An 18366-nucleotide genomic window follows, 5' to 3' on the forward strand; every position below is an offset into this window, starting at 1 on the left:
TGAGATTGTGCTTGACACAATCTCAGATATAAATTTGGATGATGTAGCCATTATAGACCTATCAGTAGCGGAATCCAATTTAACCATACAGGAAAATTTTGAAAATTTATCTTACTCTCCTCAGATGTTGTCGAGTATTGAACCATCACAACCGAATCAATCATCCTCATTTCTAGCCCCTACCCCTCGTAGAAGTTTAGGCATTGAAAAAGTCCCAATGTCACAAAAACCACAACAATCACCTAAATTCATTGAACTGACTTTAGAAGCTATGAATTTAACTTTGCAGACGTTGATGCAATTATTTAACTCACTCAGCGCCAAAATGGACTCACAAAATGTGCAACTATCTGCAGTGTTGAATTGGCAGGCTAACCAGACTTCCTCCACTTGCTGTCATAAACGGCCACCGCAAGAAAGTTTTCCTGTGATGGTGGACCAGAAGCTCTCTCCAATGTTTGAGTCAGCAGATAGAGTTACACATAATGACATCCCTAAGCTGGTTTCTGATCCTAAAGATAAAATACCTTTGAGGAGCTTAACTCAGGTAGTCGAGAACTCTTTCACTCCGCAGCCTTTACCTTTTTTTCCGACTATAATAACAGAGAACACTTCAATTAACAAACATAGTGGTGAAGATACGGCACAGGTCATACATGAACCAGTAGATGGAAACACTCGATCTGATTCCAAACTGTATACCATCTTCGATAAAAAAGGAAATATATCTCGTTCAAAAGTACAATCCCTAGGCGAGAAAAAAAAAAACCAAAAATATGCCCTTATCTAAAGTAATGGCGACAGCGGCCTCGAAGCGATTTATCCAAAACATCAACTTACCCGCGAAAAACGCACTAATAACCTCTAATGCGGTTACTAAAAAATATGCGTTATTGGACCAACAACGCAATGTGAAAGCTGGCAAAAAACGAAAAGTCGCCACCTCGCAAACGGCCTACGAACCGCTAGATGAGTTGGTTGCGGCAGTGAAAGAACATGAAGGTGAGAGAAATTCGGCGGCTGTCTTTACACCAAAAATTGTCCAGGCCCCTAAAAAATCCCAGAGTGCCTCAGCAGAGCAGAAGATGTTAGAGCCTAACAGCACAAAAGCGCGACCAGGGCTGATAAACAATATAAATTCTAGCCCAGATAAGCAACATTCTGAGCTTATATTGAGAAGACTCGAGATTAGAAAAGCTGTTGATGCATATATGGATAGTTTTATGCCTCTGCCAATCCTTCAGGCTCCGTCATTATGCCCCACCGTGCCTGAATTTGCACCTAGAATGGTAGATAGAAAAGCTCCCGAGAGTCTAGATGAGAGCATAAGGGCGAGCAGCCTGCCAGCACAGCTGCCCCTAAAATCGTGTCTTGCTCCAAAGACAAAAGTGAGGTTTGTGGATGATAAAAACATAATAACTGAAACCGAAACACATGAATTTGCTATACATCAAGCGGATTTAACAAAAGTGCTGCAAACTTTCTATGCCCCCTCGCACACAGTCATACGATCTGTTGCGAAGGAGACTATCAAAAATAAGAAAAAGAACCAAATTAGCAGCCCAATAAGACCAGATAAACAAACCTTTGCTCTTGTGTTGAGCTGCCGTCCTCCCCCCTACCAACAATTTTTGCTGAATCGACAGAGCATCCTAGAATTATTCTCAGACATCACAGCCCTGGAAGAAGTTGAATCCTCTGACATTGAACAAGTAGAATTCTTCAATAAGGACTCATTGAGCATGGTCTGTCTATGGTTGCGATCAAGAATCGTAAGAAATTTAATTTGGGAAGCCAAAGAACAACTAGCGTCTATGGGATTCATATTAATATCGGGGCCTGCAAGTATTAATACAAAATTGGAGGTATCCCCTAAAACTGCTGCCAAAGGGTTTAGCAATCCCAGACACTATGAACCAGACACAAAATCCAAATGCTGTTGCTCTTGTGATTCTAATAGTTAACTACCTAGCAAGATAAAGACAACAAGCGTATTTTCCATGGTATCGTGGAATACGCGCGGTTTTAGGCACTTAATAAATAACAAAGCTAATACTTTGAACAATTTTGACCTTGTTTTGCTGCAAGAAACATGGATGTCTAATGAACCTTCTTGGGACAACCATGAGATACACTTTACAGCAGCATTGAAAAAATCCAAGGGACGACCGATGGCTGGCCTTTTAACGGCCACAAAACTCAACGCGAAAGTCAATATTGTGCATGCTTTGGCGTTAAATCCATATGTGCAACTAACAGTCTTATCGATTCAGTCGATTCTTTATGCGGTAGTTAACATATACTGGAATCATAAGAGCTATGAAGAAGAAAAATTTCTTTCTGAAATCTCAACGGCTCTGGATTACATTGCTCAGGTCCCTGAAATCAGCCACACCATTGTAGCGGGGGATCTGAACTTACATTGTGGACCACAAGACCTTAACGTAGAAAACACTTGTACAACTTTATGGGGGCAACTCATGGCCTCAAGAAGTTTAAATATGCTAAATGGGAGTCAGTTTGACCACAGTTGTATACAATACACGTGGCGACAAGGACAACATACGGCTACAATTGACTATATTTATGTAGACGACAAATTGTGGTCCAAAATCCAAACATTTGTCATTTGCCCGCATCCTGACAGTGATCACTGTATGTTAATTCTTGAATGGTTTGAAGCAAGTAATGTAGAGGCGCCATCCATATATCCTGTGTACGGGCCCATAGTCGTGAACAATAGCTTGAATCGAATAAAATGGACAGAGGCAAAGGTGCACCAATTTGATCAAATGTTACAATTAGCCTATTTGCCTTCAAAAAATCATAACCAAATCAGTAGTGTTGCTTACTGTGAGCTCATGCAATATTTTGCTCCTTGTAGCACAAATAATCATCGAGCTGTGCAAAATCGTCACATATTTAATGAAGCGGCCAGAACAAGGAAAACGTTGTTTCGCACTGAGAAACGTGCAGCTATGAAATTGTCAATAGATAAGCAACCTTTTGCTCTAAAAAAGGCTAAAACGACTTATAGGAATTGGTGTCGCTGGCATAGAATTCAATTGTTACAAATTGATGGGGAACATATGCTCAAAGCTTTGCATGGACATAACACGGCCCGTGTTTGGAAATTATTAAACACAGCACTCGTGCCATCACAAATAGCTCTCCAAGTTCACACCGTGCCTGAAACTGAATGGGTAAAACATTATTCGAAGTTATATGCAAGCCCAATTGAAACAAGGCCCATGGGGCTTGAGGAAAATAATGATCTCTTTCATATAAACATCGAGAAACCAGACATATTATATTTCATAAATAAAATCAGTAAGTCAAGAGCCCCGGGCCCTGATGGGTTGTCCAATTATTTATTCAAGCAACAGCCCGAGGTCTGGGCTGATATTCTATACCAAATCTTTGAACAAATTAATGTGACACAACTCATTCCTGATTCATGGAAAAGATCCATAATAGTGCCCATATTTAAGAGCGGAGATCGGCAAATACCAGACAACTATAGACCGATTGCTCTGTTGGACGCCCCTGGAAAGTTGTACAGTCGAATAATTCTACAAGAACTAAATACCTGGGCCATCCAACAGGGCAAAAGAGATCCATTTCAATCGGGCTTTGTTGCAGGAATGGGAACAGGCTTAAATCTAACCACATTAAACTTGTTAAAGTCAAAATATCACAAGCTTGGGCAGCCACTGTATATGGCTTTTGTTGACTTTCGAAACGCTTTTGACTCAATAGACCGTAGCCTACTGTTTCAGAAATTGCACAAATATGGATGTCCCTCTTCTCTGCTTACTGTGATTAAAAAACTTCACACAAACACGAGCATACAAATTAAATTGTCACTTAACGGGTTACTATCATCTGTGATTAGAACGTTCAGAGGTCTAAAACAGGGTTGCATTTTGGCATCAACTCTATTTAATTTGTTCTTACTAGACCTGGGTATAAGCCTGCAGGACTGCAGGGCAGATGCACCGAAATTAGGCACACAAAAGATTATGTGGCTCTTGTATGCGGATGATTTAGTATTGGTATCTCTTACCCCAAATGGGTTACAAGAGCTGTTGAACCAATTAGCGGATTATACAACTAAGAACAATTTAATAATCAACACAAACAAAACGCAAATTGTGTCTTGTCTTAGGAAAGCCAATCCAAAAACGATGAATTATCAATGGAAGGTATCCACCTTGTCTTTGAAGAAAGTACTGCATTATAAATATTTGGGCCTTCCATTTTCAGGGTCAAGAACAAACTCAATCTGTGAGGACACTATTAAAGCCAAAAGTATGGCCTTGACATCACAGGGCAAAATTATCCTATTTAAGTATGGGCAATTTACCACAAGTCATGTCAAAACTTTCTACATGCAGAAAGTCGTCCCAATTCTGTCCTATGGGGCTGAAACGTTCCCGCCCAGGGAAAGAGGATACTGGGATTACTTTGAAGGAAAGTTTTGGAAAATAGTTCTTTGTTTGCCATCTTGTACCCCAATATGGTTAATAAGATACGAATTGGGCTTGATCTCAATGCATGTACAGGTGGTGTGGAAATTTTGCAATTTTTACCGTAAACTTTTATTGGGATTGCAATCAGATAACATCCTAGGAATTGTTGGCCATCATTTGTGTTCCTCATCGGATATATTTTCTAAGAGTTGGAGATTGTTTGTGCTAAATGCGCTTGTGGATGCAGATATATCTATACAGACGCTGCTATCTAACCCGAGTAAAGCCAAAGCAAGTTTATATCGTCATGATTGGATTATAACCCAACAGGTTTGCTCCGGATATGTCGACTTTGATTCCAATGTTTTTCCCCACAAAAAAATCAGACAGATGAGTGACTATTTGGTTAAATGCCCGTCTATGGTGGTTCGTGCCACCATGTTAAGAATACGACTGAATCTGTGTTTAACCAACCAAATACTAGCTAGACGGGGACTTATTCCCAAAAGCGAAGCCTTTTGTCGGTTTTGTACTAATGTGAATCAAACTGAGACGTTAAACCATATAATTGTTGAATGTTTGGCCTTGTCTGGATTGAGAGAACAATATTTCAAAAAGGTATTGCAATTTTTTTGTCTGCGCTCACATTATGAAATATGGATAGCCTTGATCACGAGCAACAGAACAGTCATACACATTGCCTTAACTCAATTCGTCCAAACAGTGTTACCATATACTGCTAAGGACGATGTCAATTGATGTCGAAGTGTCCCTATCTTGTTTAGTAACTTTAAAGCTGTGTGTTTTACAGTTAACTTTTAAAAAAAAGGACCCCTTAGCTATTGAAGGAACGCTGTGAAATCCCATTATGTAATTGTAACTGAATGTAATGAAATTATTATGCCTTTTTATGTTTTTAGAGGCCACATATTTATTTTTAAATTGATAGACACAAAGTATAATAGGCAATTCTGTAATATAGGTTTGTTCTATATAAGCTATTGCTAAAAATATGGTAAAGGTGTGATATTTTAAATTTGAAAGGTTGAAATTTTTAACCATATCAAATAAAAAAAAAAAAAAAAAAAAAAAAAATGTATTCAAATACTGAACTGAGAACACTTGTTTAACTACATTGTATTAATGTTTGAGAAGACCTGTATGAGAAATCCCAGAATACACAGTTGCAGTGTAGGCTTGTTGACGTATGTATTAAAGGCAAACTAGTTGCATGTGGATATGCGAACTCGGCATGAACCCTAGATCAGTAATGTATTAGAGGAATATTAACCCAAAGTAGGGTTGGACATCATGTTCGCAAATGGTATAAAAGAGCAACGAATTCTAATGTACAGCGTCTCTCACTGAACCACACTGGAGTTCGCTGTGTTGTACTGAGGGCCGATAGCTATCTGTTACTCTTCTTGGAAAACTGTTCAGTATAAAATAAAGTTCTTTGTATGTTCCTTTGTAACCCGTGTTCGGTGTATTTCCTTTTGGGGTACACAGCCTCGATATTTTGATTTTGTTTTCACATAACCTCCTGACAAAATAGATCTGCATATAGTCTTATCCTATTAGACCTGCAAGCCGTCTTTGACCCTTTCGATCACCCCCACCTTGGTCTCTGCTCTCACAGCACTTGGCTTTTCTGACTGAGTTACTCACTGGTTTCCCCCCTCTTACTCTCGAATCACACTTCCTCTCCTGATCCCCTCCACTACTGTGTCCCACATGGCTCCTTCACCCACTCCTTGTCTCTTTCTTCATTCTGTACTTCCCTTTTCCAATTCAGCATATAATCTTGGCGTCATTTTTGATTCTTCTCTTTCCTTCTCACATCTCTGCAACTGCCTGCACTTGTCTGTTTGATAGTGGCCAGAATTGCCTTTCTTTCTCATGTCAAGCAGGTAAGGTTATTATTGCCTCTTCCATCCTCTCACCTGGATTATTCTACTGATCTCTATATTGGCTTACCCGTCGCACATCTTACTCCTCTTCGCTCTGCTTTCAACTTTCTCCTTTCTAACTCTCGTCTTCTCTTTCTCTTCCATTGTATTGACTTTAAATGTTCCACAGCCTCGCCCTCCTTACCTTGCAATCTTCTTCGTTCTCAATATCTTCACCTACTGACTTCTCCCAAACCTCCCTGCTCCTCTTCTCACTTCCGGCAACGCCATGGCATTGGCTCCTCTCCCTCACAGCTTTCACTCACCTTCTTGCCCCTCTACTCTCATCTTAAGCTGGTTAGTATCCGATTAAATATCCATCCAAAATGTATTATTCAACCACTTTTTGTCTACTTACAAATTTGCTTGACACGGGGTGCATTGTTAGGAGGAATCTGAATGAATTTCCACTTTACTACAAGCACATGAAGCTCGGTCCCCAGCGCCTGCTCGCATCAGGTCTGCATAGTTAGTGCGAAAGTGGCAGGCATTTTCTGGGAAAGAGATCGCAAGGGCACGGTGACTTACACTGCAGCCATGGAGAATTGCCACCTGCCATTCTTGGCACTCAGGTCTTGGCGATTTCTTCCCACGCGGCTACATGTTCTGGCCAACACATGTGCTAAATGATCGTACTCCGCAAAGAGCAACGGGCTGAGTGAAACCCACAGAAGCACTAAAGATGGCCAAGCACATGGGTGAAGAATGAAGCCTCCATCCACGTTACATGGAACCCACAACTTCCAAAAGGCCAGAACACAGATCAGGTGCCCGCATCTTCTACAGCGGGAGGAAGGAACTCATGCGCGCCAGTAAGGACCAACTAGAGTCATCTGCAAGTCAGCCAACAGCAGCTCACAAGCCCTGTGGAAATCTAGGGAGAGGGCCCATCTGCGAAAATTAAGAACCGCAAATCGAAGCTTGAGGGGTAGGAAAAAGCACATTTAGAGCTTTTTGTGCAATGGGAGATGACTCTTCATTGAATGGCCTTCAGGATGAGATTTAAGAGGCCAAGCAGCTTGCTCTCCGGGTTACAGAGCACCAGTCCTGGGTGAGGAACTTGGATCATCGCGAGCCAAGATCACTGTAAGAACGGTATCTGCCACAGGATGGGGGCCTCAAGAACTCAGAACATGGGCCCTATGCAACTAGATCGCAACCACACGCCAGCGCTCCCCCTCCCAAACTCTGGCTATTGACTGGCTACCCATGGACACTGTCGCCAGATAATCGTAGACTTTTGGTCCCTTTCACTGCTGCCTGAGACCAGTTTCCATCTCGTGTGTCTCGCGAGCTTCAGCAGCCTGTACCTCTTTCAGATTTCACAGGCTTAACACAGAGAGATGCTGGGGATCCATTTACCTGTTAGAGTAGGCGGTCTTCTCGGACGAAGGAACAGCTTCTAATCCTTCACACAGTGTCCCGCCGTGGCTCACCCTTCAGACCCTCGGTTCTGCTTCAAGGAGAAGACTCGTGCACCGCCATCACAAGGCACATACTAAGAGACCTGACATAGTTCCAGCCAAGCCTCAGTTAGGCGGCCAATCGCCTGAGGCACTGCAAAGGGCCAGCTAGCCCAGAGGCACAACATTAGGGTAGCCCCGGATCTTTTTCAGACCTAGCAACACCCCTGCGCAGTATCGCCAAGCAGTTCTCAGTCAGAGGACAGAGCGACAAGTGTGCTAGAACTCTTGGCCTGGAAGAGGTTGAGATGCCACTACGAGAGGTGCCCCGCCTCGACTCGGAATCACATTCATTGTGCTGGGCCCTGTATTTGCAAGCCCAAAAAACAAAACCACTCATTAATTCAGTCCGCTTTGATAAAATATATTTATTGCATGTGAGAAGATGATAAAATTGGATTTTGGATTCTAGCAAGGGAGAACATCTGTACAGTGCTCATTGTGTCCAAAGAAATGCCAAGCTAGACAGCGTCAGCATTAAGCCTAATCTATGGCTAGCAGCAGAGAGAACCAGCAGAGTATGGCTAGCACAGAGGCCAGTGCATAGAACCAGCAGTGCAGGGTCACACCAGCGAATAGCCAAAGGAAACCAGCAGGGCACTATCAGAGCATATCCAAAAAGTGTGGGTAGCACCAGAGAACCACAGCAGAGCACGGTGGCATCAGATCTTCACCACAGCCATGAATGCCACCAGAGAGCCGCTGCAGAGCACGGTGGCATCAGATCTTCACCACAGCCATGAATGCCACCAGAGAGCCGCAGCAGAGCACGGTGGCATCAGATCTTCACCACAGCCATGAATGCCACCAGAGAGCCGCAGCAGAGCATGGTGGCATCAAGGCTTAGCCATTGCCACATATATCCCCAGAGAGCTGCAGCAGAAGCATATCAGCAATTGCCTCCGTCTATGCAAAGCAGCATGGACTGCCTTCTAAACCGCAACAGGAGAACAAGCAGCACGTTGAAATGAAAAATATCCATAATCATTTGGTTTTTAGGAAGGCTCTTAAAACTCATCTTTTCTAATCTGGATGGCTATGGATATGATGGTGTGTGCTTGGTGTCTCTTTCTCCTCTCCAGCGTCATGACGCCTTTGGGCGACCATGGGCTATATAAGAAACACTAACATAACAATCTGGTCCCAGGCCGGCCCTAGCCAGATCTAATCGAGGTTAGATAAATGGAAGCGCTAAGCAGAGGCTCTCAGCAAGCACACAGGCACTTCCGGACCCAGAGGATGTGCAAAGTGGGGTGGCTGGAGGACAGAGACACCCCCCGTTTGGCAGTGCGCTTTCTGCAGGTCACAAGCAGTGGGATAGATCTCCAATCCCAGATGGCTGATGAAGGACTTTTTATAGGGCTTTGAATTGCTGCATTTCTATAGCAGTGCAACAGAGGGCGTTTGCTTCCTTGTCAGACACTAGCCCTGTAAGGTGGCAAGTTGGTGTGGGTGTTGGGGGGGGGGGTGGCCGGGTGAAGCAGCAGGGGTGGCCATTCCTGATGGCAAGCCATGGGGGTTTCCTTTACTCCAGCCTCTGGCAGCGCATTCCACGCTGGCATCCTCAGCAGGGCAGGGCAGATCAGGTGGTCGTGCATGGTCAGCTTGCACCCTCCCATGGCTGGGCGCATGTGCGCGTCTCGCATAGGAAGGTGAGGCAGAGTGCTTAGACTGGCTGTGCACAGCAAGACAGAGATCAGGCTATACTGGGGGTGCTAGGTGAAAGTGCGCTATTAGCAGGAGAGGTGAGCGAGGCTTGAAGGGGCGGTAAGGCACAAGACTTAAATGTCACACATGTTCACCCAAGACAAGGCACCAGTGCTGCAAACTCAGGGAAGCAGCAGGGGAACGGGGGAGTCTCTGTGGCCTCCTGTGACATTAGACGGCAGAACCCTGCACCTGGCGTGTCCTCTCGTCTTCCCACGTCGCTGCCAGGTTGTCCTTGCCATGCTCTCCTAGCTCCTTGCCAGACGACTGAAAGACACACACAGCCCATCTCAGGGTGGGACAAGACAAGCAAGTCAGGGAATGCAACGCAGGGGAAAAGCACCCGCCCCCCCCCCCCACCTCCACCCAGGAAGCCCTCCACGTGCTTGTGTTCGCCTCCTAAGTGACGACATGACAGACCAGGCGCAGGCCTGCTTAGGTAAAGACATCAGAGCCGTGGTGGGCAACACCTTCTAGCTGGGTAGCTTTTTACCGCTGCAGGAAAAACAATGGGAGCCAATCAGTCCTACCACTCTGTGGGGCATAGTTAGCGATTGGTCATGGATTATCGGAACGCACAGGGGTGAGCCAGGGGCGAGCCAGGGGCTACCTGTACACACAGGCACACGTTTCAGTCAAACGCGTATGCACACCAGGGGTCTAGGCACAAGATACTGCATAGGTAACCATGAGCCACAAGCATGGGGGATGGGCGGGGCCCACAGCACGGGAATATATGCGTGTCCTTGCGGCAAGATTCGGTCCACACTGGCAGCTTCCAACTTACCGCAATGCATAGCACCACTCCCTTCCACTGCCACCCACCCACCCCCAGAGCGCGGTTTGCTCCCATCAGTCACAAAGCATGTACACAAAATAGTTGTGGCCGCCAAGAAACCAAAGCCTTGAGCTGCACAGCGACGATCAGTGAAACATGAGGCAGTCCTGTTTCTCCCTGAACAGGCGTCTCCCATTGCAGCTGCAGGGCGCGCAGCCAGGCCGGGAGGTCCGCTCCTCTGCAGCGCAACAAAGCAGGCGTGCCAGCTTCCAAGATGGCCGCGACACCATGCCCACAGTGCGGCCCAGCTCAGATCAGCCGCTCCTCGGGGGGCAGTTTCAGGGCGTTGCTCGTGTCCACACGGGAACCCACCTGCTCCTCACTGCTTGGGCGATAAGTGCCCTCTGTCTGGCGCTTCTCGCGCACCTTGTAGCAGATGAAGACGATGATTGCGATCAGGAGAAGCCCTCCAAGCACGCACGGGACGGTGATGGCAGCTACACGCTCCGGTTCCTGGAGGAGGAGAAGAAAGGTAGAGACAGTCAGGGGGGGCAGTGGGAGGGGTGCCCAGATATAGGGAAGTGACATCACCGGCAGTTATATGACCACATTTGCACTTAGTCTGCAACTTGGTGAAAGTGGGAACACTGGCTAGCATGTAGTAAAGTCAAGCAAGGAGGAGCTGCAGGCCTCGCAGTCATGCGCCGACTCCCACGGTCCTTACTGAAAGCCACTCATGCCATTGCTCCACTTAAACTACAGACACCCAGACCTCGCGCACGCCGCACCTTTTAGAACACTACGTAAGGAAAAGCGATAGGCAGAGTACCATTGGAAAAGCCTTCCCTCAGTCGCAAAAAAGGATAGCCTTATACTAGCATCCCTCAATTACAAAGCGACAATCTTCCAAGCCAAAAAAGATACCATAATTATCGGATCGGATCTCGCAAGCCGAGCACAAAAGAGCTCTTTAAGATACTTGAAGAATTAGCATCGCCGTCAGCTCCACCGGATACCTGTGTCAAAGATAGTACCTGGAGCTCTGATATTCAAAAAGCATCCCCATGTTACAAACTAAAATGAACGCCATAAGAAATAACTGATCGAGTGACTTACTGCATAGTACTCCCACTGGAACGTCTCACCTCCCTCAACACACGTACAAACCTATTAGCTTTTCACCACTTTCAATCAAAGAGGTAGAAAATATTATCCTCAAACTGAAACCATCTAATTGTCAGGGTGACACATGCCCAGCCCCCATCATTAAGGAGGCTACTAATGAACTAACACCATTCATCAACGCCCTTATAAATGCCTCATTCAACACAGGCATCGTGCCTGACAACCTCAAGGATGCCCGGGTCCTCCCCTTACTCAAAAAAACGCCACTAGACCCGAGCACCCGTACCATTTACAGGCCCATCACCACCATCTCCTTCTTACTCAAAATCCTGGGCAGAGCTGCATACCTGCCGATCCAGGAATATCTAGAATCCAATGACCTACTTGGCCTAAGACAATATGGCTTCTGACCTAGGCATGGAACCGAAACAGCCCTAATCAATTTAAAAACCCAAATCGAAGACCTCAAAAATAACGGCAAGCTGGCCCTCCTATTATTGCTCGATTTATCGACGGTATTTGATCTGGTTAACCATCAAATTCTTCGCCAACATCTAAAATCCGCAGCCCACTTTTCTCACAAAGCTTCCACATGGATTAATTCCATCTTGGAGAACAGATCTGAGGGTCCTCTTCCCATCAGCCTCTGCCGAACCATACCCAGTTCTGTTTGGGGTCCCCACAAGGATCTTGCATATCACTGACACTCTGTGTTCTCGAAGCCCCTCTTCGATATTCTTGACTATTTGGGTGTCACCTACACTAATTATGCAGATGACACCCAAATACTCATCCCCATCACTGGGGACCATATAGCTGACTCCAAAGCACTTAATGTCTATCTGGTCACCCAGGCCTGGATGGCACAATGCGGGCTCTGTCTTAACAAAGATAAGACAGAGTTACTCCTCCTCGGTTCCCAACCTAGACTCAATAGATTAGATCCCGCCTTCAAATCTTTCATCATCAATGGCAACACAATAAAGGTCTCCAACGACAAAAACTCTAGACATATACCTTGATTCTACACTACCCTTAACAAGACAAACTAACACTTACAGCCTACACCTGTAAACCTATCACAGCCTATCGACCATTCCTCACCACTGCCAACTGCACCACACTTGCCAGAACTCTCATGCCGAAACTCAACTATTGCAGCGCGCTCTATATAGGGACCAGTCAACGGAACTTAAACAAGTTACAGGTAACACAAAATAACGCTTTAAGGGCAGCACTAAATATCCTGAGAAATCATCACATCTCTGACACCAGACAAAGATTACACTGGCTATCGGTCACCCGAAGAATCACCCTCAAACTCTTTCAATCACGCAGAAATGCCTTGCCAATTAGGCACCAAAATACCTGGCTAACCGCTTCACACCCAAAACCTCCAATCGCCCACACCAAGCAGCCCAAGCACATTGCCTATCATTACCGGGGTCCAAGCTGCAGAAAGCAGGGGGTGGCAGCTTCCCGGTGCTCGCCACCAAGCTGTGGGACTCGCTACCTAACCCACTTAGATCTGAACCCGCATTCCAAACCATCAAAAGTAAAGCTAAATCCTGGCTTGCAGCACAGGACTGCTAAAGCCAATACCTGATCTATTGCTCATAAGAACTTAGGTTGCTCTCTGTTGCTTTGTTATGCCATCTTGCCAAACACCATTAAATATTTACTTTTTAGATATATATATATATATATATATGATTTATATAGCGTGCCTGGCTCCGAGGCATCTGGGTGCATTTCTTAGGGTTACAGTAGCAAACATATACAGGGGGTGCGTATGTATGTATGTATATATCAGTGACCCTACTCCAGCCCTCTATCATCATCCAGTGTGGAGCAGCCCTCAAAGGTAGAGCAGGATGGGAGCAGACATGCTCGCTAGACAGAAGGTACAGCTGCACGGTGGAGCACCAACACCAAGAAAACATTCCCAATTCAAGGGAAAACAAGAAGTAAAGACGAGCAACGGTGCCTCGTCATGGTCTACATCATACAGCAGCATAACCATCACTCCAAAGGTGGTCTGAATGCCCACCTGAAGCAGCTCTGGCAGGATTTTGCTGAACCAGAAGCACGCTCATTGTTTATGTAATGGTGGTAGTGGAATGCCAATGGCCCCATCCCAATGAGCTGAGAGGGACATTTGCACTCTCCATTAAGACTTATGCCGTGCCCCGCCCACTAATACAAGTAACAGACCTGCTGCATGTCCAGTGAGTTGCCTGTGAAGCCTTGCAAGTAACAGACCTGCTGCATGCCCCGCGAGTGGCCTGTGATGCCTTGCCCCGCCCACTAATGCAAGTAACAGACCTGCTGCATGTCCAGTGAGTGGCCTGTGATGCCTTGCCCCGCCCACTAATGCAAGTAACAGACCTGCTGCATGCCCCGCGAGTGGCCTGTGATGCCTTGCCCCGCCCACTAATGCAAGTAACAGACCTGCTGCATGTCCAGTGAGTGGCCTGTGATGCCTTGCCCCGCCCACTAATGCAAGTAACAGACCTGTTGCATGTCCAGTGAGTGGCCTGTGATGCCTTGCCCCGCCCACTAATGCAAGTAACAGACCTGCTGCATGCCCCGCGAGTGGCCTGTGAAGCCCTGTCCCGCCCACTAATGCAAGTAACAGACCTGCTGCATGCCCCGCGAGTGGCCTGTGATGCCTTGCCCCGCCCACTAATGCAAGTAACAGACCTGCTGCATGCCCCGCGAGTGGCCTGTGAAGCCCTGTCCCGCCCACTAATGCAAGTAACAGACCTGCTGCATGCCCCGCGAGTGGCCTGTGAAGCCCTGTCCCGCCCACTAATTCAAGTAACAGACCTGCTGCATGCCCCGCGAGTGGCCTGTGAAGCCTTGCCCCGCCCACTAATGCAAGTAACAGACCTGCTGCATGCCCCGCGAGTGGCCTGTGAAGCCTTGGCCCGCCCACTAATTCAAGTAACAGACCTGCTGCATGCCCCGCGAGTGGCCTGTGAAGCCTTGCCCCGCCCACTAATGCAAGTAACAGACCTGCTGCATGCCCCGCGAGTGGCCTGTGAAGCCTTGCCCCGCCCACTAATGCAAGTAACAGACCTGCTGCATGCCCCGCGATGCCTTGCCCCGCCCACTAATGCAAGTAACAGACCTGCTGCATGCCCCGCGAGTGGCCTGTGAAGCCTTGCCCCGCCCACTAATGCAAGTAACAGACCTGCTGCATGCCCCGCGAGTGGCCTGTGATGCCTTGCCCCGCCCACTAATGCAAGTAACAGACCTGCTGCATGCCCCGCGAGTGGCCTGTGATGCCTTGCCCCGCCCACTAATCCAAGTAACAGACCTGCTGCATGCCCCGCGAGTGGCCTGTGATGCCTTGCCCCGCCCACTAATCCAAGTAACAGACCTGCTGCATGCCCCGCGAGTGGCCTGTGATGCCTTGCCCCGCCCACTAATGCAAGTAACAGACCTGCTGCATGCCCCGCGAGTGGCCTGTGAAGCCTTGCCCCGCCCACTAATCCAAGTAACAGACCTGCTGCATGCCCCGCGAGTGGCCTGTGATGCCTTGCCCCGCCCACTAATGCAGAAGCCTTGCCCCGCCCACTAATACAAGTAACAGACCTGCTGCATGTCCAAGAAAAACTTTTTTTTGCATTTCTCAGCGGTAGACCTCCATGAAGTACACACAAAAAAGTATCCTTTCCCTTGCTTTCAGATACAAAGATGTAACCACACAGCAGAGCAGCCCGAGACTCAGACTCTGCCATCACCAGGGGGTTGGGGTTGGTGGAGATGGAGATGGAGGGGTGGGTCTGTGTAGGTGAGTTGGGGTGGGAGGTGGTGATTAAAAATATGAAAAGGCCAGGGGACCAGGAAATACAGGGCCGGGAGTGGGGTGCTTCCGGAGCTCACAGAGTTGGTCTTGCACATTGAAAAGGTGCAGGTAACATGACAGTTACAGAATCTACATAGGGAAAAAAAACACTGAATTGTATGGACTCCACTCAGGGCGGACACTCAAGCACTGCCCGTTTCCCAGGTCACAGCTAGGCGACACACACTGTCCATGGCGCTGCAGGTTGTCAAGGTGCTCAGCTTGAAAACATTTCTACTATCAGTGGCAGAGTCTTTCATATGCAAAATGACCCTTTTCCAACTCAAAGCGCTCGCAAGCCACCACCTTCTGTGATAGTGAAAGTGAGCAACACCACAACAACGAGCTCGAAGTTTGTGACAAAGAATTTGCAGATCTATTTTAACTTCTCTTATTACATCACTAAATGTACAGCGGGAGTGAACTAGATTTTGTAGGTTGGCATTATCTTGCATTCTGGGACTTGTAGTTTACCATTCAAGATGTTAAAATAAAGCCACAAGGGTGTTCTTCCGGCTTAACGTGTCTTACATGTAGCTTTACTATGCAATTTGTGTTTTTTTGTAAGTAAGCCCTGTAAGACATTACTGCAGACCTTGAAATCCAACAATTTGACCCCAAGTTTGGGATCCTGGTGACCCCCTTCCCCACCTCCACTCAACAAAAGTAACGCCCACCCCTCCCCACCTCCACTCAACAAAAGTAACGCCCCAGCCGAGCGATGTTCCAGGGCAGGTGGGGGGGATAACGGGGGATGCTCAGCCCCAAATTGATTCTCCCTGCGGGTGTCCGGGCCCCAGAACAGCCGCTTACTCTGCGCCCATGCAGTCAAGGGCCTGACCAATGCATCACACGGAAGACAGTGAACAGGGCGGACACAGGATCTGGCTGTTCTGGGTTACAATATTAAAAGGCGGGGTCACTAACATGGGCAGATCTACAATGTTACGCTCCCTGTGAGGCTTGTTGGGCAGTGCACACGATACAAGAGGTCCTGAACCCTTCCTTACTCTGTGAGCCCGAGATGTAACTATGTACAGCCCCTGCTCCCTAGACAGCATCTCCCAGGGAGGTCGAAGGTTCTCGATCTCGAGAGAGATGAGATCCTCTCCTCCCCTCTCCTCCCCTCTCCTCCCCTCCCCCCCAAGGAGGTAGAAGGTATAGCTCTCACTTCCTACAGAGCATCTCCCCGAGGTAGAAGGCTTGTGAGCCAGAGATAGAAATGTAAAGCTCTCGCTCCCTAGAGAGACCATCTCCCCGGAGAGGTAGCAGGCATAGCTGTCACTTCCCAGAGGGCGTTTCCCATGGAGGTAGAAGGTATCAGGTGGCAGGAGTGGCACAAACTTAAGCAACTTCAAGAGCTACTCCTACTGAGGGAACCCAGACCATGAATTAGAACATTAGATTTGCCCGTGGGGAAGAGGCCTGACTTCCCATGTACAGAAACCGGATGAGGAAGATTCAAGTGCTTCAAGGGCCATGGGACTAACCTGCACAAAGGAGCAGCCGTCTACCACAGCTGCACGACTCGGGAAAGTAATCTACCGCATGCAACGTGCAACTAATGGGCCCTGGTGCTGCACTGCAACATGTGTCCACCAACTCTCACTGAAGCCCCTCAAGAGTCTCAGGCAGCGCTAAATACCAGAAGAGTCGAAGACTGATGGTGGAGGAGCAGGGATCTGACGAGCCAGGCACCATTTCATGGAACTCCCAAGTCTGGACAAGCATCCGAATGCAACTCTATGGCTGAAGCAAAATGGCAACGAAAGCCTTTCTGCGCCAATAAAGGGGCTGGCCTTGAGCTGGTAGCCAAGTTCAAATTTGGTAGCCGAGGCAACCCAGTGACCCTCAGCAGAGGCACATGCAAACCCCAGGGATGGACCAGCTTCATACATGTCCACTGGCGCCGGCCTGTGATCTGAAGACCTTGCTCAATCCCAACCTGCTGGCCAAATAGGGCTGTCATAGAGGCGATCCACGCTGCTACCGCCCAGAGGCACTTCCCAGAGCTCCTCTGCAATCCACGAGCGCCTTCTAGGGACCCGAGGAGCAGGCCACCCTCACTATGGGACGCTCATCAGCATCCTGCAAGTCCACGAGCAAGCATGCAGCTCATCTGCACTCCACGAGCACCTTCTAGTGACTCCAGGAGCAGGCCACCCTCACTATGGGACGCTCATCAGCATCCTGCAAGTCAACGAGCAAGCATGCAGCTCATCTGCACTCCATGAGTGCCTTCTAGGGACCCGAGGAGCAGGCCACCCTCACTATGGGACGCTCATCAGCATCCTGCAAGTCCACGAGCAAGCATGCAGCTCATCTGCACTCCACGAGCACCTTCTAGTGACTCCAGGAGCAGGCCACCCTCACTATGGGACGCTCATCAGCATCCTGCAAGTCAACGAGCAAGCATGCAGCTCATCTGCACTCCATGAGTGCCTTCTAGGGACCCGAGGAGCAGGCCACCCTCACTATGGGACGCTCATCAGCATCCTGCAAGTCAACGAGCAAGCATGCAGCTCATCTGCACTCCATGAGTGCCTTCTAGGGACCCGAGGAGCAGGCCACCCTCACTATGGGACGCTCATCAGCATCCTGCAAGTCAACGAGCAAGCATGCAGCTCATCTGCACCCCACGAGCGCCTTCTAGGGACCCGAGGAGCAGGCCACCCTCACTATGGGACGCTCATCAGCATCCTGCAAATCCACGAGCAAGCATGCAGCTCATCTGCACCCCACGAGCGCCTTCTAGGGACCCGAGGACCCCAGGAGCAGGCCACCCTCACTATGGGACGCTCATCAGCATCCTGCAAGTCAACGAGCAAGCATGCAGCTCATCTGCACTCCACGAGCACCTTCTAGTGACTCCAGGAGCAGGCCACCCTCACTATGGGACGCTCATCAGCATCCTGCAAGTCAACGAGCAAGCATGCAGCTCATCTGCACTCCATGAGTGCCTTCTAGGGACCCGAGGAGCAGGCCACCCTCACTATGGGACGCTCATCAGCATCCTGCA

At 48.1% G+C, this 18366-nt stretch overlaps 1 protein-coding gene across 3 annotated transcripts in view; it reads right to left on the reverse strand.

The window, feature by feature from the left end:
• Positions 1 to 8237: 8237 nt before the first annotated feature.
• Positions 8238 to 18366, reverse strand: part of CRB3 (crumbs cell polarity complex component 3) — a 165862-nt gene continuing 155733 nt past the window's right edge. For all 3 annotated transcript variants that reach the window (XM_069604350.1, XM_069604352.1, XM_069604351.1), the window contains exons 4-5: positions 10742 to 10882; positions 8238 to 9858 (exon numbers count right to left, since the gene is read on the reverse strand). In XM_069604350.1, the coding sequence (XP_069460451.1) occupies positions 9763 to 9858; positions 10742 to 10882 (237 nt within the window). In that variant the 3' untranslated portion in view covers positions 8238 to 9762. The remainder of the gene's footprint in view (positions 9859 to 10741; positions 10883 to 18366) is intronic.

Source organism: Ambystoma mexicanum, chromosome 3q, assembly GCF_040938575.1.
Source record: "Ambystoma mexicanum isolate Mex_15411 chromosome 3q, UKY_AmexF1_1, whole genome shotgun sequence".
Classification (NCBI taxonomy): Eukaryota; Metazoa; Chordata; class Amphibia; order Caudata; family Ambystomatidae; genus Ambystoma; species Ambystoma mexicanum.